Source organism: Planococcus citri, chromosome 3, assembly GCF_950023065.1.
Source record: "Planococcus citri chromosome 3, ihPlaCitr1.1, whole genome shotgun sequence".
Lineage (NCBI taxonomy): Eukaryota > Metazoa > Arthropoda > Insecta > Hemiptera > Pseudococcidae > Planococcus > Planococcus citri.
Genome location: NC_088679.1, coordinates 14,592,028 through 14,617,783, shown reverse-complemented (window position 1 = coordinate 14,617,783; position 25,756 = coordinate 14,592,028). Strand labels below are relative to the sequence as shown.

At 35.9% G+C, this 25,756-nt stretch overlaps 1 protein-coding gene and 1 long non-coding RNA gene across 2 annotated transcripts in view; one reads left to right on the top strand and one right to left on the bottom strand.

The window, feature by feature from the left end:
- Positions 1 to 25,756, top strand: part of LOC135841273 (uncharacterized) — a 282,388-nt gene that overhangs the window by 118,403 nt on the left and 138,229 nt on the right. The gene's annotated exons all lie outside the window — the stretch shown is intronic.
- LOC135841270 (protein Wnt-11-like) overlaps positions 14,967 to 25,756 on the bottom strand; it is a 79,270-nt gene continuing 68,480 nt past the window's right edge. Inside the window, exons 4-5 of the mRNA XM_065358153.1 lie at positions 17,118 to 17,389; positions 14,967 to 15,258 (exon numbers count right to left, since the gene is read on the bottom strand). Coding sequence (XP_065214225.1) covers positions 15,081 to 15,258; positions 17,118 to 17,389 — 450 coding nt within the window. The 3' untranslated portion in view covers positions 14,967 to 15,080. The remainder of the gene's footprint in view (positions 15,259 to 17,117; positions 17,390 to 25,756) is intronic.

The window sequence follows — 25,756 nt, the reverse complement described above, 5'->3', positions numbered from 1 at the left end:
TAGAACGACTCAACAAAAAAATCTCAAAACCTTGCCACCTCCGTGGTTAAGTGAAATCTTAAACCCTGGCCTCCCCCTTGGTTATGTAAAACTTTTCAACGCACATTAGAACCGCTGAACAAAAAAAATTCAAACCGTTTCCTCCTCTTTGGTTACGTAGAATTTCAAACCCTTGTCTCCACCTTGGTTATGTAAAATCTCAAACTCTTGCCTCCCCCCTGGTTATGTAGAATGTCAAGCCCTAGCCTCCCCCTTGGTTATGTAGATTCTCATACCCTTGCTTCCCCTTTGGTTATGTAGAATCTCAGTCCCTTGACTCCCCCTTGGTTATGTAAAATCTCAAACCCTTGACTCTCGCTTGGTTATGTGAAATCTAAAACCCTTGCCTCCCCCTTGGTTATGTTAAATTTTTCAACCAACTTTATAACGACTCAACAAAATATTATCAACCCCAACCTTCCCCGTTTGGTTATGTAAAATCTCAAACCCTTGCCTCTCCCTTGGGTATGTAAAATTTTTTGAACCACATTAGAATGAGCCAACAAAAAAATCTCAAACCCTTGCTTCCCCCTTGGTCATGTAAAATCTCAAACCGTTGCCTCACCCTTGGTTATGCAAAAGCTCAAGCCCTTGCCTCCCCCTTGGTTATTTAGAATCACAAACCCTTGCCTCCCCCTTGGTTGTGTAAAATCTCAAACGCTTGCCTCCCCCTTGGTTATGTAGAATCTCAAACCCTTTCCTCCCCCTTGGTTATCTAAAATTTCTCAACCCCCATCAGAACGACTCAACAAAATATTCTCAACCCCAACCTTCCCCCTTTGGTTATGTAAAATCTCAAACCCTGGCCCTCCCTTGGGTATGTAAAATTTTTTGAACCACATTAGAACGACTCAACAAAAAAATCTCAAAACCTTGCCACCTCTGTGGTTAAGTGAAATCTCAAACCCTGGCCTCCCCCTTGGTTATGTAAAATTTTTCAACGCACATTAGAACAGCTGAACAAAAAAAATTCAAACTGTTGCCTCCTCTTTGGTTACGTAGAATCTCAAACCCTTGCCTCCCCCCTGGTTATGTAGAATGTCAAGCCCTTGCCTCCCCCTTGGTTATGTAGATTCTCATACCCTTGCTTCCTCCTTGGTTATGTTGAATCTCAGTCCCTTGACTCCCCCTTGGTTATGTAAAATCTCAAACCCAATCTTCCCCCTTGGTTATGTGAAATCTAAAACCCTTGCCTCCCCCTTGGTTATGTAAAATCTCAAACCCTTGTCTCCCCCTTGGTTATGTAATTTTGTCTTTTTTTAAAAAAACTGTTTTTTTCCAACACTGCTCAAAACTTTCTGATGGTGTGAAGAATAAGGCGATGGACGCAATCGTTGGAATGCTAGACAATAGAATACTGGGTGTGGTTTTGTCTGATTTGTGTCAGTATGAAGTAATGGAGAAGTTATGTGCTAGATACATTCCTAAAAATGTTGGTGTTTCTGTTGGTTTACATAAGCAGCTGTCAAAGGTTCATGAAGGGCAGTTTGAAACGATGGAAGATTATGTAAACGAAGTATCCACCCTCATGCATCAGCTGAGAATGCAAGATGGCAACATTACTGATTCTAAGCATATTCACTACCTGAAAAATGGATTAGCTGAAGATTGTTCAGAAGCAAGTTTGACAAACCAAGCTGCATTACAGACTGGTGAAGTTTTCATTGAAGATATTGAAAGTACATACATATAATACTTCAAGAAGAGAAGCCAATTGTTTAGAAAGCGGTAGCTGAAACAAAAGTGTCAGTTGAATTGAAATCGTCAGAATCTAGTTCCAGTCACAGATCAGAGCAGCGATGGTAGCAGCTATGGTTTCAACTGAGAAAGGACCTACATGCTATAGGTGTTAGGGGAGTGGTCATTTGGCGAAGTACTGTACTACCTATGGAGAAGATCGGCCAAAATGCAGTAAATGTAGTAAGTATGGTCATGAAGCAGCTAAATGTAAGAGTGCTGAAGCTAATAAAGGGAAACCAACACTTGAAAGTGTATACGAGGCTTGTTGAATTGTTCTTTTCTGCTGAATTGTTATATTGTTCATTGTGATGTTACTTTTAAGATGTTTATTTGTCTCATACCTGTGATTTTCATCATTCATTGTATTTATTCGAATTTATTATGATTTTAACCTTTTGGGTTCTTTTTTATGGAGCTTTTGTCCACTGTATCTAGCTTTCGTGTGTTTTAATTTTTAAGCACGCTGGCGTGCGTTATAATTGAGCTGATATGCATACTTACCTTTATATTGACCATTCGTTGTAGTTTTTAAGCTGTATTTTGCATAGTTATTATTGTTTGTTCCTCAGAACATAATTGTAGGGGAGTGTGGTGTTCAGTGGTAACACTGACATTTACATGTTGTACTTTTGCCGTAGATGTAAGTTTTATTTCTCTCGATTCACCTTTGCTATAATGGCGTTTGTGTTATCCTTCATTTAATTAAAACAAATACTACAAAATCATATGATGGAAGAATAGCATACCAGTCCTTAGCACAACCAGCTAACTGCTAATTTGTTTGAAAAACGTTTTTTCTCACACTTGGACCAATCGTATACCGCAGCCAACTCCTTGAGCTGTTTATTTATAACCATTTGATGGAACTGACACCAACTTCACCTAGTTCAAATTTGGGAACAAAATTGGCACTCAACAGAGCACTGTGTGTCTAACACGGTGGGATTACATTCAGGCAAAGGACAAGATGAACTAGTCATTGAACTGCATGTTGAACATGACGAACTTGAATAGCATATTCTACTTCATTCTCCCATGGTTCTTCCCACTTGTGAATTGTTAAATAACAAGCACGCCAGCGTGCTTAAAAATTAAAACACACGAAAGCTAGGTACAGTGGACAAAAGCTCCATAAAAAAGAACCCAAAAGGTTGAAATCATGATAAATTCGAATAAATACAATGAATGATGAAAATCACAGGTATGAGACAAATAAACATCTTAAAAGTAACATCACAATGAACAATATAACAATTCAGCAGAAAAGAACAATTCAACAAGCCTCGTATACACTTTCAAGTGTATTTCAAATTTATATTATAGTAGACTCCCGAAGTCCCGATTACCCAATGTCAATTGGGGTGGAGAGGCATCGGAAGACCAAAGAAGTCGTATAATCAAATTTTTGATTTTTTACTGAATTTTAATGAACGAACGTAATTAAAAACTCTAAAATTACACTTCTAGGTAACAGAAGAAGTTTATACTCATTGGGTATGGAAAAATAGAGAACTCGATACATCAGATTCGTCAATTTTTTTAAAGAGTGTATGTTAGTGATACTGTAACTTGCATTGAAATAAAAATGACTGTTCATGCTTAGTACATGTATTATTGTATTATACGAGACAAAAACTGTAGTCCTTTTTTTGATGAACAATGTTCCTTAAATTCCTTTGTTTTTTTAATTCTATTGACATACCTGTACTGTGTGAAAAATACAGAAATAGTATTAGATCTGTAAAAATTAATATTGATTTGACCTCGCTATTTTTCTTGATTTAAAAAAAAAATAACAATACTAATAAAAAATTGGCATCGCTGCTTTCCATAATCTATGTATTTCCCCAGTTTCAGGAATAATATTTTTCATGGGAACACCCTGCATTATTATTGTTGCTAACATTTTGACGAGTTTATAGTATGCACTTACGCCTCCAGCCTCCACGTTGTGTGATGAGGTGTATGTGCCTCTGAACTCGAATGATATCGTATCGATGGATCTTTCAAAGAGTGAATTTTTTTCCTGTGCCCTACAAAACGAAGAATAGGTATATGTACTCCGCAACACCTATCACTATAACTAACTAGTCCCCTTTCCTCTTGAAGTGAAGCCTCTTCATGAAAGTATAAAGTTTGTCCTATTAAAAAAAAAAATAGCGTAAAAAAAGCTTACTGTTCGACTTGCACAATGCTTGAAAAGGAAGAAGATTTCACAGAGAAGAGTATTTTTGCAACGACGAAGTACTCGTCTCGTACTCGTATCAGCGCAGCGCATTATCACCGTGAAATGTAGGTACCTACACCTACTCTACCTACCTCTCCGTCGCGTGTACTCGTATACTCGTAATATCGACGAGGAAAGAAGAATAATACTCACTTTTAACAGTATAGTATAGTATAAGCGAGGAAAAACCAAATGACGCGGAAATGTGCAGTAGAATAGTGTACCTACTACCTACTACGCCGGGATATGGATATGGAGATGAAGAGAACAGAGGATTGGAAAACTCGCGTCGAAGAAGACGCAGCGCACGGTTTCAATTAGTCGGTGCAGAAAATTTAAAAATGCCACAATGTTCGGTTGCTGCTGGCGTGTAGCGTATTGTATCGCAGCGAAATGGCAGTAGATTTGAAGTACGTTGAAAGAAAAAGCTCCGTTGTGTTCGAGTTTTTTGAGCTACTGTTACTAACTCGTACATCGAAGGAGTAAACGAGACGAGGTGACGAGAGAGGGCAAAAAAGGAGGAAAAGAAAGACGGAAAATTCTCGTTAAATTTTACTCTTCCCTGCGAGGTGAGTAATATTTTTGAATACAGAGGAATTATTTCTACACTCTTGAACTTTTTAATGAAATCTTTGAAGTGTAGAAAATGTAATGATAGTATGAGACCGGTAGAAATGCCTTTCATAGTAACATTTTCACTCTATAGGTAGAGAGAAAAATTTTTTACGTGGTATTTGAACGAACTATAGGTAGGTACTGTAAGATTGTGGACGTGGAATGGTAGTGGAAGGATGAAGGATACAGAGCGCGGATTCCGTTGAAAGAATATTTCTCTCTTGATAAATGTACCTACTATATCGTTCCTTATGCGATTGCCTACCAAAAAAAAAAAAAAAGCCAGACAGGAGAATGGTGGAAAGTTTTCATATTTTTTTTCGTCGTCTCTTTCTATATAGGAAACGCTTCGTCTCGGTCGTGTAAAATTGACGTCACGCCGTTTTGCATTTGAATTATGAAAATTTAAATCCATTTCCATTGACGAGATTTTGAGAGCGATTTAAACGCGGCGAGAATTTTCGATTTTGAAAAAAGGTCATTTCGACGCGATTTCCACCTCTAATAAAGTATACGGCTGCCAGGCGTCTTGTATTCATCTCCGATGCGGCCTTGCCTGCTCCTGGCGCAGAGCAGTTTGCACGCCACACGCTGCTATAGGTAGGTACGAGTAGGTATACAAAGCAATCGAATCTCGAGTCGAGAATTGCCCTTTGTATGCGATATTGCCGCGTGAGTCTGACTCGACGACGTTGTTGGGAGTTTTTCCTATTCATTCGTTGAATGGAGAGAAAAAGTTTACACCGGTAATTACTCGGCGACGACGGTTACTTGACGTAGGCTCGTTACTCGGCGAATGAAGTCCGTGCTTCCTCGTGCGATGAATTTTCAACTTGATTAAGTAGTTTTTTTCTTCGCGCGCTTTATTTGTACGAAAGGCGACCCCGATGGTAATTAGTTTGAAAGCTAGGTGCGAGAAAAAATTTATTTGTTTTGAAAGTTGCAGGTGAAATTCGCGATATGGGTTTTTATGAGGAGTTGGAGAAATGGAGAGTGATTGTGAAGGATGAGAGAGAGGTGAAAGGATCCGAAAAATTGTTTGGTAAAGTCGAAGAAATGTATGATGATAAACAGAAGTTTGCATTTCGAATTTTCATTTCCAAGATTATCCTTTTTCCCCCTCTCCTTCCTGCCGCTGACTTTCTTTCTTTTTTGGTTCATTTGAAAATTTTCTAAAAAAAATCTAGGACTTAGTTTGTGTTTTAAAAAAAAATACAGTAGGTATGACACAAAAGTGGTGCTCGGTGGCTTTAATTTCCAAGAGGAAAGAGCTAACGAGGAGAATGAAGCAGTGTCGAGTAGTGAATAATAAGCTTTCATGCAAAAGCGAGTTTGAAAATTTCAGGCCCATGCTCTGAGTGTTCACAAATTGAAAAATCGGTTTGGTCAAAAAATTCAAACTAGTAAGGCGACAAAAACGTGATACGAATTTTCTGAAACCGGTTCATTAATTTTTGCAACCACGTGTAGTTATTAAAAAATACCCAAAAATTGGATGTTGATTAGAGAAAAAAGCTTGTAACGAAAGTTGTAGATCGTGAAAAATTACACAATTATGTCTTATCACATTTTGAAACCGGTTCATTGGTTCGCATTTAGCTACCAGTTTTTGACAATCACTTGAAAATTGGAGATGGAGAAAAAAGCTTAAAACAAAAGTTGTAGAGCGTGAAAAATTCGGACTATTTTCGGTGATTTGATTTTGAAACCGGTTCATTAATAATTTGCAACCAGTTATCGAGAATTTCCAAAGAATTAGAAATAGAGAAAAAAGCTCGAGGGCCATTCCACGTCAATTGGACCAAGAAGTGGTAGGTGGGTACGGCGATTTCTTTGAATTTTTTCCTGTGGAAAGACCTTCCGAAGGGATGACCAATGGCGCAAATCACAGCCCTCTAGCCCATTTTTAACGGCTGCCAGGGAGTGTCAAAGTTTTCAGTGAACCTAAAATATCATCCATTTCAGCAGTGGATTACTCGATAACCGCGATACCTACCAAAATGGAACTTTTTTCTATAGTTGGGGGTTTTGAAACGCTTTTTGGTGATATCATAAAAATCAGTGTTGCCACTTTTTTTCGTACAAAAAATTAGCTCAAAAAGTTTCAAAACGTAGTTTTCATATCGTTCCGACTCTCAAAAATTCTGAAAAAAATATATTATGGACAACTGTTTATGCTGAACAACATATGTATTAAAAAATTGGGATGGTAACTTGTCGCAAAGTCAATTTAAAAAAATTTAAAGTTTGCGAGAAAATGCAATTTTTTTACTTAAAACATGAAAAAAAGTTTTGATTGGTAAAGTTGACCCATTTGACCCCTACTTTTACGTATCTGTTGAAAAAGTTGAAAACCCCTTCACACGGTGAAATTAGCTCATAACAAAAAAAATCAAAATTCAAAAAAATTCAAAAAATAAACAAATTTTTATTTTTTTTGCTGTGAGTGTGACTTTTATCAACTTTTTCATGAATTACGTCAGAAAGAGGTCAAAATAAGACAATTGAATACATTTAAACTTTTTTTGATGTTTGGAATTGAAAATTGAATTTTTTCGAATTTTGATTTTTTTTTTGTTGATCATTCTCAAAAATTTTCAATTTTTGTCATTTTTAAAAAATTGAAATTCATCATGATTGAAAAATTAATTCCAATTTTGCTGCAATGTAAAATAATTTTCTTGTCAACTGTCGAAGTTTGCGGGTCTTGGAAAAAATTGAGAAATACAATTGCAGAAATTTTCAGCTGATATAATTTTACAGCGAATTCCTATCAACATTGCTTTTTGTTTCCGTCTGCATCCGTCGATTTGGCTTAGGAAATCAACATAATTTTTTGCTGAAAATTTAGGAAAATCCTCAATTTCCAAAATGACTGATCACTTTTCTTGTCAAATATCACAATCTGATTGTTCAGTGCAACTTCTTCCGTGACAACGTGAAATTTTTAATTTAGTGTAAGGTCGTAAAATGTGTCCAAAAATTTCAAAATTCATGAATGTGCTCTTTACTCCGTCAATTTTTTTTTTGCTTCAATAATACCATTACAAAAATTGATACAGGAAATAATTCTTGAATTATCCATTTCCAAATCTTCTGCCATCGCTTCACTTGGGTCAATTTGTGGTTCTTTTTTAGGATTGAAATTTCTGAAAAAATGATACGGAAGGTGTTCTAACAGGTAGATAATTTCTTGAACCAAACAACCAAACAACAATTTCAGGTTCTCTAGTTCATTTTTTTTCGATTTTTAGTGAATTTTCCAAAACAAAATTCGAGCGAAAAATGTGAAAAATGGAAATTTTATTTGGTTGAGCTGAAAGGCTGAAATTTTGGTACGTACCCACCCCATTTTTAACCCTCCCCAAAATCGCTTTGGAACTGTTTCGAAACGTGATGAGTTATTTTTGAGCTTGTTGCAGATTTTTGGAAGTTGATATTTTCATAGAATTTTATCCAAATGAATTTGAACGCTGAAATTAATATTAAGTAGGTAGGTATTCCCTTTTTTCAACATGCTCAGTCGATTGAAGATGGTTAGATGGTTTTAAATTATACAAATTCTATGATGTTTTTTGTAAAACGAGGAATTTTAGAAATGCTGCCGGAGGTTGCAGGATGACTTTAAAATATATTCAATCGACTTGATGGGGTGAATTTCAGCTTTTCAACACTTAATTGGGACAAATTACGTGGGAATTTCAACATTTTCAAATCCACTCCAGATATGTTCAAAACTGCAGATAACCGTTTGCAATCAATTTGGTGGGGAAGAGGGGGGGGGGCGGGTAGATTAGAATATACATCAAATTTCAAAATTCACCGTATGTTGAAAAATGAACTTGGGTGACCGAAATTTTAGATGGACATCTGTGATGAGCAGATATGCCCTGATCGCCTCAGTAGTTATTAGTGTAATTCCTCTATGAGTGTGGGTTATTGTACTCATCCTGTGGGAGGAGCAATAATCTACGTAATGTACTCGTGATCCGTGCCTCGTTACAAGGATCGTGATGCTAGAAAAATCACTTGGTCCAGGACACTCGAGCTCTCCAGACCAATGTCAGTTACAGTGAATATTTAAACGGCTGGTATGGCTAGTTCCATACTCCCTACAGGTGTCTTATCCATCTTTAGATGGTTTAATTAGTACTTGCAACCTGATACTTCGTTAATTCCTTGTAAGGTCATGGCACTTATAACACGATACTTCGTTAATTCCTTGTAAAATCGTGGTACTTTATTGGCCCATCTCTGATTGATTAATCCGGACAATCCAGTGGATAACCCTATAAAAATGGAGCTACTAATCATACCTGCTGAAGCGACTATTATTGGGGTCGCCAGGGAGAGGCAGGCAACATGAACAGTAAAACTATGTGTATCTTCATCATCCAAGGTAAATTGTTCAATTCTTTTAAGGGGGTTGCGTTTGCCCTTACATAGTGCCAACTAGTAATTATGAAGATGAAGTCATAATGGTCATCTGAGTACTTTGCTATATTTTATGTTACGAAGTATAATAAGAGTACTATTGCTGAGTATGCTGTATTCACACTAGTGTTGTCTACCCTGCTTTTAATTATTAATCTAATCTTCCAAATGCTAGGTGATGATGTGTTAATCACCTGAGCATTCGAGATCAAAAGAATACAACTACATCTTATTCTTTTAAATACTTACAACTCGCTTCATAATAAGTTGCCAGGATTTCCTGTGGATGTTTTAAGTCACCTACTCATAGAGTTAGAAGATAGGTACAGGGTGCCCAAAAATATCAAGTACCCCTATAAAAGTTTTCTACTAAAATACTTTGGTTGGTCACAGTGAATGATAATAATGATAGCACATGATTGGTTATTGGACTGGAGAGATATCATTGCACCAATCATATGTATCTATTCCACATTGCCAACCTATATTTTTAATGAAAAACTTTCTTAGGGGTACTCAATATTTCTGGGCACCCTGTAGTTTGCATTGTTTACCTATCTCACACACAGACTAACTATAAGTTTACTTGTAATTAGTTGGTATAATATGCTCAATTAATTGTTTTAATTTCATATGATCGAAAAATGAGTAGTTTCCTAGACAGTTTTGTGGTTGGAAAATACGTCTTTAACGCATGTATCAAAACAAGTGCGGAAAGTAGTTATTTTCCTCCGTAGGGAGGAAAGTAACTGTTTTCCGCACATGTTTACAAATTCAAAATCAGCCATTTTTTTAAATTTCAGCATTTATTTTCCTCTCATATGAAATTAAAATAGTAGGTATACGCGACAGGATTGGGCAGTAACGCGATTAACTTGTGCGATTTAAGTCACTTGGCTTCGCCTTGCTCCTTAAACTTCGCACTCGTTAATCGCATACTTTCCGCTCCTGTCACATAATATACTATTACACTAACATCTGTAAATAAAAACCATAAGTAATTGGTACAAGAAGGCTCTCTTTATTTATAGTATAGTAACTTCTCACTGTGTACATTGAGGTAGATAGGATTGCCTATTCTAGAGCTAGCTAGGTATTAATTTGGAAAATGTTCCTTCTTAAAGGAATATTTCTCAGAAAACCACCTTAGGAGAAAATTATCATAATCCATTTTTCTAGCAGTCCCGTCTAACCCCACTGTTACACATCCTGAAAATTCTGTGGTATTTTCAGGCAATTTTTTTAAATCTAAAAATTAATTAGGGTGACTGAAACGTTGGTTATGTGAGTTTAGTGGCATGTTCTTTTCAAAAATCATGACCCTGTTCAAATTGGAGGTGGATACCTCGAGTGGTTTCTTTGTAAATATGTTTTTTTTTTAGTCTGAAAAATATTAAAACAATCATTGGTGAGTTATCTGGAATGAGGTGGAAAAAAGTGGTGTATTTGAACTTCCCTTCATTTTCGATTAGTTTTAGATAGGCAGTAGGTAAATCAATCTCCAATAGGAATGCTCTTTTCTCGAGTTCCAGTCGATTTCAAGCCCATGGCAACATCTCAGCACAAAATCCCTGGAATTGGAAAAACTCTCCACGTAGATTACAAAAATCAATCACGCAATTCAAATATCTTTTCAAAGACTAACAAGTATTTTACTATAGGTACATTGATTCAAAAGGCATATAATGCCACACCAAGCCATTCTTTTGGGCACCCCTTGAACAGACACGCTATGCGGTAGATATGTACACGAACAGATGATCCGAGAGGGTTGGGGAAACTGTCTGGTGTTTTGTTCGCCCTCGCCAAGTCCAGCTTCACTTGCAGACGATTTTCATTTAGTCGCATACACGCTCACACGCACACTTGCGAAATTATCTGCAATCCGAAGCTCTACCGATGCCGATGCCGCCGCCATAACCGCCTACAAATTTATGCAAAAATTAACGCGAATGCGTTTTACCATGTTTACGCGTGTCGTACTGCGTTAACCCTTTCGAAAATTACAATATTAATTAGCTATTCCTTTACTACACCTAGGAATGTTTTATAATTTGATTTGAACGTTGCGCGTATACATAAAGAATCAATACAGGGGATATTGACTGTCTGGAATTTCGCACAGCCCCTTGCTCTTCTACTCACCTCTCCAGCTTACTTGATTTGTTGTGCTCAGTGTCGACTATAGTACTACGAGTATATAACCCTTTTGCAGGCAGACAACTGCACTACGCATTCGTCAGACGGTTTTTTCTTCGTTTTTTCTTGTTTTCTCTTCGCCTCTTTAACTCTTCCCTTTCCCTTAATTTTCCTGGTTTCTTCGTCACTACCAGCTCTTTCATAGCGGAGACGTCGTGTTCCTGGGGTTTGATTATTGTTTCTCGCCATGTCTTTTACTCCTACAAACGAGTGTATTAGGGGTGGAGTAAAAAAAAAAACACATCCTCGATTTTGGCTAAAATTAGCGAGCAAGTTTAGTTCAAGGATTTTACTTTTTCCGAGTTTTTTCACAAATTCATTTTTTTTTCCAAATCGCTTTGATATCATACATATATGTTATCTTTTATCTGTGACATTTCAGTTGAATTTTTAAAAATCTAAATGTAAGGTTTCAGGTTTTTTTTTCAAATCTTGAATCATTATGCTTGAATGTTTTCTGTTTTTTGTAAATCTAAAATATAATGTAGTGTTTTGTATGCAGAGGCGTGCAGAACGGTGGGGAGGGTGTACCCCCCCCCCCCCCCGACAGAAAAATGTTGGGAAAATGTGGAGAATTTTTGAATTTTTGGGCTAAAATTGGATGCGTTCAAGGTGTCTTAACAGGTCCTACTGGTCCTGCTGGTCCTACCAAAGTCCTACACTGTTTCTCAAAAGTTTTTTTAGTCCGCTACTAAAATCCTACTTTTCAACAATTTTATCCAAAAGTCGTACTTTTTTTCCAATAAGACACTTTAAAATTTTCAATTTTTCCCCTTTTTCCGGAATTTTAGACAAATTTTGTAGGAAAGGGCTCATTGTAGACTTTTTTAGATTTTGAATTACACATTTTTGAAAGTTTTTGTCCTCGCTTCGCTCGGGCTATTTGCATCTTCTTTTCAAGCAAAGAAAATTTATTGTTCGAATTCAAGAAATGGTCAAAGTTTGAATCAGAAAAATAAACTCCTCTCTCTATAAAGAAACTTTTCACATGACTGAATTTTGAAAAGCTTTTGGCCTCGCTTCATTCAGGATTGTTTGCTTTTCTTTTTTCAATTTTAAATTTTCCAAAAAAAATCATCGTTTGAATTTTTAAATTTTGAAGCAAAATGATAAACTTTTTACTAGTAACTCATCACACAAAAAAACTATACTTATTTTTATACTTCTCGAAATCCTGATTTTCGAGAGCTTTTGCCCTCGCTTCGCTCAAGCCCATTCGCTTTACTTTTTCAATTTTGAATTTTTTAAAAATTTTTTTTACAAAAATTTAGATAAAAACTTGAATGTAAATTTTGACCCAGCGCGTCCCCCCCCCCCCCCCTCCTTGAAAAATTCCATAAGTGCTCGAAAAATCACCTGCTGAAAGTCCTGCAAAAAGTCATACTCAAGTCCTACTTTTTCATTTTGAAATTTTGTTAGACATCCTGTTGTTGGGAATTTTGAAAAAAGCTTGGGAATGTAAATTTCATAAATTGCCAAAACCATTGATTTTTACTCCTTAAATTATAAGTCTTTAAAATCTTTCACCCTCGCAATTTCCTTTCCTCTGACCAAATTAAGAGGATAGAAAAAAAAATGGAAAAATGTAAAAATTTTGAAGCTATGAAATTAAAGTTTTTGTAAGTATAAAAAAGACGTTGTTTTATGTTTCAAATTATAAATTTTTCACAGCTTTCGTCCTCGCTTCGCTCAGACAGATTCGAATTCTCCTGTAATAATTTTCAAACGTTTCCTAGAATGGAAAAATCAACTCGAGAAATTCCGAAAACATGATCCAATCAATGAAAAAATTCAAGAAAATGTTTTATTTTTCCAACATTTTTGTTTCCAACTTCCTTTTTAAAAAATGGTTCGAACCACATGTGGCCAATTAGTTGGAAAAATCTGGTGCGGGAGGGGGGGATCTGGAATTGAAAATTTGTTAAAATGTAGCGAGAAAAATTGTCCCCTCCCCTCACTATACATCGCTTCGTCACGCGTCTGTTTGTATGGATTATATTTTTTAGTCACTTGAGTTACCTTTTTTTTTTTTTTTTTTTTTTTTTTGAGGAAGTGAAAGACTCAGACACTACCCAGAAAAATGTTAAGCCTGCTTGCAGTTCATGAGGCTGAGCAAAAAGTCCACAAAGTAGTTATTTTTGTTATTTTTTTTTTAAAATTGTGCTTTTTTAGCTCTGACCCTCTAACAAGGTTTTTTTTAGGGGAAGAATGGGGTAACTTTGCGTTTTGAAAACATTGTGCCAAGTCTGCGAAGTCATCGGAAAACATCATTTCCTAAATTGGAGAAGTGTTTTGGAGTGCAGTAGTGCCAATTTTTCGGTCATTATTGCCAATTTCAAATAATGAAGAAAAATATATCCAAAAACTTACCACGTTTTTGGGTTTTTTAAAATTGGAAAAAGTGATCAAAAAATTGGCTGTACCTCAAGCTAAAATATTTCTCCAGTTTCAGAAATGATATTTTCGATGCTTTGGCTCAATTAATGTGAAATATTTTAGAAGAAAAAAATTTCCTAAACCCGAATTTACCCAAAAACAAGCGATTTGCAAATTTTTAACCGCTTAGTGAAACCCTAAAAATAGTCTTGGATTCTGATGGAAATGGCGTAAATCGACGTAGAATCTCAAATAGGTACTACATATAGAAAACTGAGAAATCATACCTACGAATAGAAACGCTCAACCTGCATCTTTTTCGAATTTCGGCCAATTGATTTTGGAGGCGAAGGTGGGAGGGGGAGGGGATCAAATAACTTCGAAAAAAATTCTAGACGTTATTTTTAGACAGAAAATAATCGCATCTGCTGAAAATACCTACGAGGAAAAAAATAGAAAATTTTCCAATGTCGCTGAAGTCCAAGTACTGTACGTCGAATAGGTATGCAATAAGTATACCTACATTTTCAGAAAAAAGAAAAAAGAAAAAAAAACATTAAAAGTTGATATAGTCGATGCAGATGTACAAGCAATATGCAGCATATACCGATCTAATGTCCAACTGGTTGCCTAAACTAATATTCCAAGGGCACTTTGAATTTCAACTCCGCCTCTCTGCTGCAAACTCGTATAATTTTTATCCATTTAAAATGGCTTTTTTGCGATCCTTTTTAAGGCAGGCTTCCGGCTAATGTGGTCGGCTAACTCGAAATTTTACATAGACAAGTAGATAGTACAATAATGTATAATCTAACAAAACGTGAAGCTGTTTTGGAAACATGTACACTCGTACTGCTCGTAGGTACAGTAACAGTTACACTATCGTACCCCAGAGCAGCAAAGTGAAGAGAAAAGGCCAAACGAATACTCTCGCATAAGTTAAGAGTTGCTGTTCTGAAGACAGTTTTGAAAGTTTAAACATTCGTGCGGTTAACCGAGTCGAATAAGTTTGAAACGATGAATGAAAACTTGGAATAAAATTTTGACATTTCGATACCACATCGAGCCATTACACTACGTACACTTCGTCTATATACCTATCGTATACGTCTTCGTCGTTTGTATAACGTTTATTTAATACGTGTTTTGTGTAATTGTACGAGCTACGTGTACATTTTAATTTCAAAGTCAGCATTTGAAATTATTATACGCGATGAAACCGCTGTACTTATATGTTGCGATGATGCTTTTGACGCTTTTTTAGCGAGTGTAGATATCTTTAATCTGCAAAAATCTTCGTACTCGTACCTACTTTTCGCGAACAATAAACGAATAATAACAAAAATAATAATGATATAATTTTTGAAAACATGAAACAGCAAAAAAAAAATAGAGAGAAGAGAAAAACAATAAATATTTGATACCTACGTATATACGTAAAAACACTAGGTCATTTACATGTATTAACCGTTCTGTTATATGTACATTTTTCACAAACAACATTGTAACGAGCCGGGTTATACTGGCAACGACATTTTTCATAGTATGGTACATTACGAGACGAGTAGCCTCTTCCGCAGCACATCACATCGCAATTTTCTGCGGCGTTCAAGCTGGAGTCACAGTCTCTAAATTTGGAAACAAGAAAATTGATTAGAATTTTGACAACTACTGTAATCAGCTTTTTGGAAATTAACATAAACTGCGATGGCCCTGCCATTTCAGACATTTTTACCCAAAGATGTCCCCACAATGGAGACTTAAAAAAAATAGAATATACTTCCCTAAAAACTTCGTCTACGACCTTTTTTCTCGTAGGGAGCTAAATTGCAGAAAAAACGCAAAAGGCCTAGTTTTTGAAGGGTTTCCAAAGGGGACTTTTATGTAGGTAGTACATATATTACTCGCATTCCCTTCATTTTTTTTTTTTTTTTTTTTTTTTTTTGAGAAGCCATTACTGTTAGGATTTTTTTTTGGGTGAATCATGAGAAAATTGTCTGAAATGACTGGTCTGTGAAATGGTTATAGATACTTAACAAGGGAACCTCTTGAGGTGTCCGCCTCCGATTTGAACGGGACCAGGATTTTTTAAAAGAGCATAGTCTAAAACTTTTAAAACCAAATTTTCAGCTGCCCCACTTCATATCTCGATATTCGGCGAACGTTTGAAAATTCAAAATTGACTGTTTTTGGTGACTTATACCCTACTTTTTTCAAAAAAAGTACGTACATGATCAGTAAAAATGAAATCCTACCCGTAAAACTGATATTAATTCCCCAAATCCAAATTTCGTCATTTCCAGCCATTCTGGAGCCTCCAGCGCGATTTTTCAATTTCTCCAGAATTTTCAATTTGCTCCAGAAGGCGTGAATATGAAGTCGCGCAGCTAAAAATCGAGTTGTGTATTATACTCGACCTGTTTAACGAATTTATCCACATTTGAGTTGATTCTGGAGGGGACACCTCAAGAGTGGTTTTTGACCAGCTTTTTTCATAATAAAAATATCCAAAAATTAAAGGGAGGCCCCAGAAAGCCTGGAAATGGTGAAATTCGCTCTCGTGAGGTTAATTAATGACAAAATACAGCAATTCGCGCAAATTTCAAAAATTTTCTCACGAACGAAAAATTTTTGATTTTTGGATATTTTCATTTTGGAAAAAAGCTGGTCAAAAAACCACTGTTGAGGTGTCCCCTCCAGAATCGGTTCAAATGTGGATAAATTCGTTAAACAGGTCGAGTACAATGTACAACTCAATTTTTAGCTGTCCAACTTCATATTCATGCCTTCTGGAGCAAATTGAAAATTCTGGAGAAATTGAAAAATTGCGCTGGAGCCTCCAGAATGGTTGGAAATGGCGAAATTCGCCCTCGTGGGGTTAGTTCATGACGAAATACTGCGATCCGAGCAAATTTCGAAAATTTTCTCGCAAATTGGAATTTTTTGATTTTTGAATATTTTTATTTTGGAAAAAAAGCTGGTCAAAAAACCACTCTTGAGGTGTCCCCTCCAAAATCGGCTCGTATGTGGATATATTAAACAGGTTGAAAATAACACACAACTCGATTTTCAGCTGTCCAACTTCATATTAAGTAACGTCTTCTGGAGCAAATTAAAAATTCTGGAGGAATTGAAAAATCGCACTGGAGGCTCCAGAATGGCTGGAAATGGCGAAATTTGGATTTGGGGAATTAATATCAGTTTTAGGATTTATTTTGATCATTTTTACTGATCATGTACGTACTTTTTTGAAAAAAGTATAAGTAAATCACGAAAAACAGTCAATTTTGAATTTTCAAACACTCGCCAAATATGAGATATGAAGTTGGGCATCTGAAAATTTGGTTTTGAAGGTTTTAGACCATGCTTTTTCAAAAAATCGCGGTCCCGTTCAAATCGGAAGCGACACCTCAAGAGGTTCCCTTGTAAGTATTGTTAATGAGCAAAACATGTACGCTTAAGATGTACTGCCTGTAGTAGTTATTACCTTCCGGATGTTCCGTAAATTCCAAGTTTTGGATTACGTACACAATAATTTGGCGAATCTTGTACGTAAAGTAAGCATCGTTCATTTTCATAGCGTGTTACTACGTGCATTCTGCTCAGCGTGTGTACTTGAACAGCTCGGTTATAAGCAACCATGACGCTTTCGCCGATCTCGCTGAATTTCATCGGTAAACCTCTCCAGCACGTTTTTATACTACAAGAACCGGAGACGCCGTGGCATTTACAGTGAGTTGTCAGGCTTTCGGAAACGAGCTGAAAAATGAAATAAAAGTACACATAAGTAAAATATGTAGTGATTTAAACTTTGTAGGGAAATTGTTATTTTTCATCTCATTACGGGATTTTCCTTTCGCTCAGTCGCTGATTTTGTGAGATTGTATTTTTTTTAAATTGAAAATTGGGATTGGCCATATCAGTTACTGAGTGATCGAGTTACATAAAACTGGAATTTCAATTTTGATACCATATTCCCACTTGAAAATATTCAGTAGGTGGAAAACTGCAGGCAAAAGAAATGAAAATCATCTGAAAACCGGACAGCTGTTGGCAATTCACATTATATATGTGACCCGCTCTGACAAAACCGACCATTTCGACAAAATTTCAAAAAATGTTTTTTTCTCAAAAATCTGATCTTTCAACCCTTAAAACTCATTTTAAACATCATTATTTTGGACACTTTTTTTTGTCGAAACGGTCGGTTTTGTCAGAGCGGGTCACATATAGTCGGGAAGCCCACTTAAGGATAAATTGCACCCCCCCCCGTCGATCCTCCGGGACAACTTTTTTCTTAAAGGGGGAGTCCTAAGGAACATTTCTACCCCTTGCACTCAAAAAAAAAAGTGGCCCTACTTACAAAATGGCGGCCATTTTGATTGACAGGTCAGCCGAATTCGCAGATTTTGCGTTTTAACACAGACTTGCACGAACTTTTTCAAACTTTACAAAGGTAGATCGAAAGATCATGCAAAAATTTATCACCTGTCAAAATTTCAAGTGCTGAAGTGCGTTTTTCGATTTTTGGTGAATTTTTGAAAATCGAATTTAGGCCAAAAATGAGGGAAAAAATCAAAATGTTACCAAATTGACCAAGAAAGCTGAAATTTGGGATATACCCTATTTTCGACATGCCAAATCGATTGGAAACGGTTTCAACCCGTTTAGAGCAGTTCTGGAGCCTCCAGCAGATTTTTGAAACTCGAAATTCCCATAAAATTCCATCAAATTGGAGCTGTAAAGCTAAAATTTATTCTGCAAACTAAATTCAATACGCTACGAAGTACTGCAGGTGAATTTCAAGTCGTTTTGAAGCCTCCAGCGACTTTTTAAAAATTCCTGATGCCTCCAGCAGATTTTTGAAACTTTAAATTTTTACAAAATTTCATCAAAATGGAGATGGAAAGCTGAAATTTACTCTACACTCCATATTTTAACACCCTCTGAAAACGACTTCTGGTGGGTTTCAAGTCATTTTAGAGCCTCCAACGACTTTTTTGAAAATTACTGGAGCCTCCAGTACATTTTTGAAACTTGAAATTTCCCCAAAATTTCATCAAACCAAGACTTGCCAAATCGATTGGAAACTGTTTCAAACCGTTTTGAGCAGTTCTGGAGCCTCCAGCAGATTTTTGAAATTCGAAATTCCCTCAAAATTTCACCAAAATAGAGTTGGAAAGCTGAAGTTTATTCTGCAAACTAATTTCAATACGCTACGAAGTCAACTGCAGGGGAATTTCAAGTTGTTTTGGAGCATCCATCGATTTTTTGAAAATTACTGGAGCCTCCAGTGGATTTTTGAACCTTTAAATTTTCACAAAATTTCATCAAACGGAGATGGAAAATCAAAATTCATTCTGCAAGCTAATTTTAATACGCTACGAAGTCGTCTGCTGGGATTTCAAGTTGTTTTGGAGCCTCCAGCCACTTATTGAGAGGTCGTATAGGTGTTTTTTGGAAAATTGAAATTTCCAAGAAGCAGCTGGAAGCTTCAAAACCATTTGAAACCACCATGTAGTCGGCTTCATATCGAATTGAAATTAGTTTGCGAAGTAAATTTCAGCTTGCCAACTCCATTTGGTAAAATGTTCCAGGAATTTCAAGTTTCAAAAATCTACTAGAGGCTCCAGTAATTTTCAAAAAGTCGCTGGAGGCTCCAAAATGACTTGAACCCACCTGAAGTCGTCTTCAGAGGGTGTTAAAATCGAAGTGTAAAGTAAATTTCAGCTTTCCATCTCCATTTTGATGAAATTTTGTAAAAATTTAAAGTTTCAAAAATCTGCTGGAGGCATCAGGAATTTTTAAAAAGTCGCTGGAGGCTTCAAAACGACTTGAAATTCACCTGCAGTACTTCGTAGCGTATTGAATTTAGTTTGCAGAATAAATTTTAGCTTTACAGCTCCAATTTGATGGAATTTTATGGGAATTTCGAGTTTCAAAAATCTGCTGGAGGCTCCAGAACTGCTCTAAACGGGTTGAAACCGTTTCCAATCGATTTGTCATGTCGAAAATAGGGTATATCCCAAATTTCAGCTTTCTTGGTCAATTTGGTAACATTTTGATTTTTTCCCTCATTTTTGGCCTAAATTCGATTTTCAAAAATTCACCAAAAATCGAAAAACGCACTTCAGCACTTGAAATTTTGACAGGTGATAAATTTTTGCATGATCTTTCGATCTACCTTTGTAAAGTTTGAAAAAGTTCGTGCAAGTCTGTGTTAAAACGCAAAATCTGCGAATTTGGCTGACCTGTCAATCAAAATGGCCGCTATTTTGTAAGTAGGGCCACTTTTTTTTTTGAGTACAAGGGGTAGAAATGTTTCTTAGGACTCCACCTTTAAGAAAAAAGTTGTCCCGGAGGATCGACGGGGGGGGGGGGGTGCAATTTATCCTTAAGTGGGCTCCCCGACTAATAGGGAGAGAATTGAAACGTTGAAGTCATCAAAAAGCATATCTATGGGATACTTTCTGAATGTACATCTGTAAGTTGATTATAAACTACTGAATGTGGAAAGAAGTTCTCATTTGATTCAAATTCGCCAAGAAAAAAAGTGCAAAAAGTACTTGTTTTGTATGAAATGGCGGGCAGTTGTTCGAAAATGATTCACTGATGTGATTATACATCAGGTTAAATGTCCTTAAGATGGATTTTTCATTTTTCATTTATTTTTTTTTCAATTATGGAGCTCAGCAAAAAATTATTGCAGAAAAGATTGTTTCAGAAAAATTTTTTGATCGTTTTTTGATTTATTCCTGATGTCTTCATTGAGTGTTTTTTGAGTTTTTGAAGATGGCCCACCTGGAGCGAAAATTTGAAAAAATACCAATTATAGTACTCATGCAGATACATTTTTTTGAAAAAAAATTTCATGTGTTTGAATTAGGTTTGGAGATACGCCGGTTTCAAATTTTCTTTTGTCAATATCTCTCTCCTGGGGGCCAACAATTTTTGAAAAAAATTCACGTTGCTGGGATCATATCTTCTTCAAGTATTTTGAGTGAATACACATTGTTTTTTTCAAAACTCGTTGAAGAATGATTTTTCCCCCTGAAAAAAAACGTTTTTTTCGCTATTGTGAGCAAGGTAGGTGGGGGTGGGGGGAATTTTTTGGCTCCGACATTTTTTTTTAATGGTACCCAACAATGTTTCATCAAAATTTCAAAAAAAAACAAGGACAGGGGCATTTCACCTATTTTACCCAGAAATACCCTTCAAGCTATCTTGATATAACCACAAAAATACTTCTGCACGTGTAGTTTTACGATCACGCGGTTTAAATGAATTTTCAATTACACAATTCTGAGGTAAAATTTCACGCTGAACAACCTGGTTCTCTTTGATTTCCGCCATTTGTCCATATTTTTGGAGAAAAACGTAAAAAACGTGGTTTTTTGAGAGTTTTTTGGGCTTATGAGCTTGACCCACCACTCCAAATGGCCGGGTGATGACTTCAATAGAAAGTAGACCTAAAGATACATATTTGACGAAAAAATCGTTTTGGTATGTTTTTTCGTTCCGGAGTAATGTCGATTTAAAGTTTTCTTTTGTCCGCCCTTCTCCCCCCATGCGATGAAAAATTCTGAAAAAATTCAGAGAGGTACCCCCTTGTACCCTCTAACTATATTCGTTTACAGAATAAATTTATCTATCTTAATTACGCGATGATACAGAATTTTTCCCCTGAAAAACGCGTTTTTTTGCCTCCCCCTGGCTGAGGGGAGTGGGGTGGGGAGCGGGCTATGGGCCCAAAATTATTTTTGGGGGGTACTAAACATACCCTGTGAGTTTCATCAAAATCCGAGGTTAAGGGCATTTTGCCTATCTTATCCGGGGGTACCCTTTAAGTTCATCTCTGTACTGGACGAAAAAATTAACAACTTCGGCAAAAAGTTTTATGGTCAATTTAAACGAGATGGCAGTCTATGTGATGTACTTAGATGTAGAATGAAGTCTCATTCGTGCCCAAGCTATTTCAAGAGAAATCTTGGCGATTGAGTGCAGAAAGGGTCTAAGTCCCATTTGTTTAGGCAGCAACAGCGCCGGCGCACGTGAATATTTTTTTTTCTAAACAGTGTTAAAAATTGTGTCTTGGGGTTCTCTTTCAATGACCTTCAGCATGTTTACCAAAAATTTTTGACTTTCAAATAAATCAGTTTTTTGTTATTCCTGAAAAATCTTTCGATTTTGTTCAAATTTTTTTCACATGACCTACCCACCCAACTACTTGAAAAAAAAACACCGATAATCCCCCCAGCCCTCTCGAGGGCTCAGTTGGGAGGGTTTCTTTTGCTGTATCAATTTCCTGAAGTATTCCACTTCGGGGGCTCATAACTTTTCCGCTAGAAAACTTATCGACTCGAAAATAATTTCACAGTCCAAAATGACATCCAAATTTGATTCAAAAACGTTCATGTAAAAGTTCATAAAAATTTTATAAAAGTTCAAAGTTGAACTTCCAGTGAAAATACAAATTTCGAAGTGGCGCCCCAAGTGCGAGCTATAATTCACAATTACGCAAAAAATCACTGTAGATGTAATTTTTTATGCTGTTTCGGAATATATTGTTTTGAAAATGGGCACTTTCAACTGGTGGGGGATTACCCCCCTCAAATTTGAGTCCAAAATTCAAAATGGAAAATCAAAAAAAATGTCTAAAATCACGCAATTTGAAAATCAAATGAAATATTGTCCATCAGGTTTGAATTGAGGTGATTTGATTTTCCGAATACGAATTTGGAAACAATAGATCAAATTTATGAGTTCGCAAACGATTTTGATTTTTAATGGATTTTTAAAAAATTATACTTGGATCAAAAATGGAAAAAAATCAAAATTTTACCAAATAGACCAAGAGTGAGTGATCTGTTTTCGACCCTCCAAATCGATTAGAAACGGTTTCGAACCATTTTGAGTGGTAGTTCCGGAGCACCCTGGCAGATTTTCGAAAATGAAATTTCTACAACATTTTACCCATTTTTAATATTCTAAGTCGATTTGAAGTGGTTTCAGGCTGTTGTGGAATCTCAGATTTTCTATAAAAAATTCAAATGCGCAACAAAACCTTCAAATCATTGAAAAAATTGATTGACTTTTGAAAAATATTTTCGTATTTTATTGTGTTTTGAGTTTTTTTTTTTTTTTTTTTTGTATAGATGAATTCTAATCTCTACGAGCCAATTAGGTTCCAGGGAAGTAGGTACTCCTTCTCTAAGGAGTATTTTTTAGAAAACCTCCTCACAATCTAATTAAATTAATATTTCAAATAGCCAGTCTTTCTACGCTTCACCCCTACAAACATTTAACACTGACTTGAGTATTTCACCATAAATAAATAAAATACACAGAAAATTATTATTCATGCAGGGAGGTAAGTATATTTTTAAAAATTATGATGATTTACATCCAATTCAGATGCTCTAAAGTATATTGGTATTGATATAATCAATATGTACTTGAGAGGTGTAAATGAAAAGGAAAGCGTTTGAAATTGCGATTGTGATTAGTACTGTCTGAATAGCAAACTTGATCAATTTTTAAGAATTAACTAAGTAATGTATACCTAGATACCAGTAACTCTTGAAGTTTCGTACAAAGTGCTCAAAACTTTTTGAATAATCTTAATTCTTAGATATTTCATCGAGTCTACGTACCTATTTGTATTGAATATCAGATTCAACATAATTTGACAAATTTATCGAATTTCGTAGAATACTTATCGTTAAGAATGTAGGTACATTCACCAAAGAAGCGGTGCAATTCTTCATCTTCAGTGCTTTATCAACGTTCATCGCTAATATTTTCAACACCTTTGAAGTGAGTTCATCGATATTTTGGTGTTTCAAGTTATCCGATTCCAATTTCTTGCGGTCAGATTTTAACATTTTTACTCGTTCTGTCGTATTGTGACTGTTGATCTCGGATTTACATGCTTCCATCTGGGCGCTCTTAAAACGCATCTTCAATCGAACCGTATCATCGGATTTTTTCTTCATATTGTCCGTGTCTTCCTCCGTTGTGGTTTCTATCTCCAATATTGCAGAATTCAAAGACTCGGTGAGTGTATCCGTGCTACTTTGATGGCGTGATAATTTTTTATAATGATTGTAATTTTTCTGCATAGTATAAAAAGTATGGCACTATCACGCAAAAAGTAATAACGAACGATTAGAACACAATGGCACACGTCAGACTAGAATGATCAGCGAATACTACAAAAGTACTCGTATTCCGGTAATACTTATTTTTCCAAATGGTGAGAATGTAGGTGTTGGGGAAAATGACGTTGGTTTAATAGGTACGTCTACGTAGTACGTACGTCATTTTGAAATTGCGTATAATAAACTTCAGAACAACTCGTTTCGCATTGAAACAAAATCTGCAGAGATTTCGACAGCACGTAGGTACTTATCTATGCATTAAAGTACAGTTCTACCTCTCACCTTTTTTTTTTTTTTAGTAATACGAGCTTTCGTACTTGAGTAAAATCGAACAATATAAAGTAGCATATTTGACATTATTTAAAAAGTTACACCATACGCAACAATGACGAATGAATCAACTTTTGAAATACATCAGAAAGGTTACCCCTTGATTTTTCAGGACTGACAATCCAATTCGCATGTGTGTAATTTAGGGTGTCGAAAAATGTAATTTCTGAAACTGGGAAAATATTCTGGAATATGTACTTACATTGCCACTGTTTTCCAATCAATCCAATCATTACTTTTAATTTCAAAAACTCGAAAAAATTGTGAAATTTTTCGGCTAATGAATTGTTTTTTTTTTTTGGTGTGTTTATAATTACTGGCTTATTACACCCTGCGTAAGAAAGTTTATACATATTTGATATGAGGGAATATGCTCTGATCGCCTTAGCGATGATTAAATTAATCCCTTCGTACATTTAATCGTAATATTCTTCGTTAGCGTAGGTGTATAAGATTTATTTATACTGGAAGTATGGCAACGTGAGAACTACGCATAGAGGGGAAATGATTTATTATGTCCGGTGGCTCGTAGATTGAGGGAAAACTCGAGGGTACGAGCATCGGATTTCCAGCCACGAACCTCACTTGGAATAAGCTACTCGCGATGGCTGGTTCTTGGTCACAAAAAGACGTATAGGCAATGAAGGTCTAAAAACCTTCATCCCTCTTAACTGTTTTCGCCCACTACCACTGTGGATAATTTGTTTTATAATGTGAATTAATTAAATACGTTCATTTAAATTAACCATTTTACGGATATTTCTCCGATCCGGTACCTATCAGGAAATAAGAAACAAAATAACCCAATTCTGTCGCCGATCTTAGTATGAGTGGATCACAGGAGAGGCAGAAAATAAGCACAGTGTCGTAAGTTGTGAAATAGACTTATTAGTTAAATAATAATATTATGAGGGACGTAACACACCTAGTCTAATTAAATAATACATAATTGCATCGCCAAGTAGTTTTAATTAAGCTTATACTTAATTATATCACGAGTCTATAGTTTATGCGAGATGTCAAGTAGATGTTGAGTCCACTATCGAACATAGAATAATGCATATTATGTTACATTTTCCTAAATCCTAACGTGTATTTTGTCGTGCTAAAATATTAATAAATTGCTTTTAAGAATATTTCTGCGATCTTGAGTACATTCTTGGTATTTTAGTATGATTTTTGTGTATATGGTGGATTGGTTTTACATAAGGTGCACCGGGGGAAGTTGGAATTCGGGGTAAGTTAGAAAACTTGCTCTAGCGCCTAGAGGTTTATATCTGACGAAGTGCCACTAAAGGTGACTTGAGGGCACTACCCCTACTTCATCACTGCATAAAAATTTTTGCGATTCAGTTTCATTTTAGATGTCTTTGGTTCAATTGTATTTTGTTGTTGTTTTGAACTTATTTTGAATTTGGTCTTAAATACAGACTTTCTATTTCTTAGTTTTTCGCATATAGCAGACGAACCGTGCGTCCTAGTGAAAATCTGATGAGAGTGATCTCAAAGAGAATTAAATTCTCTACAATTTTGTTTTTATGCAATTTTTCTAAGACGCTCGGTTTGTGATCTACGCCTCTACAAAGTTTAGCCTGTTCTGACTTCCCCCAATTGGGGTAAGTCAGGACAGTTTATA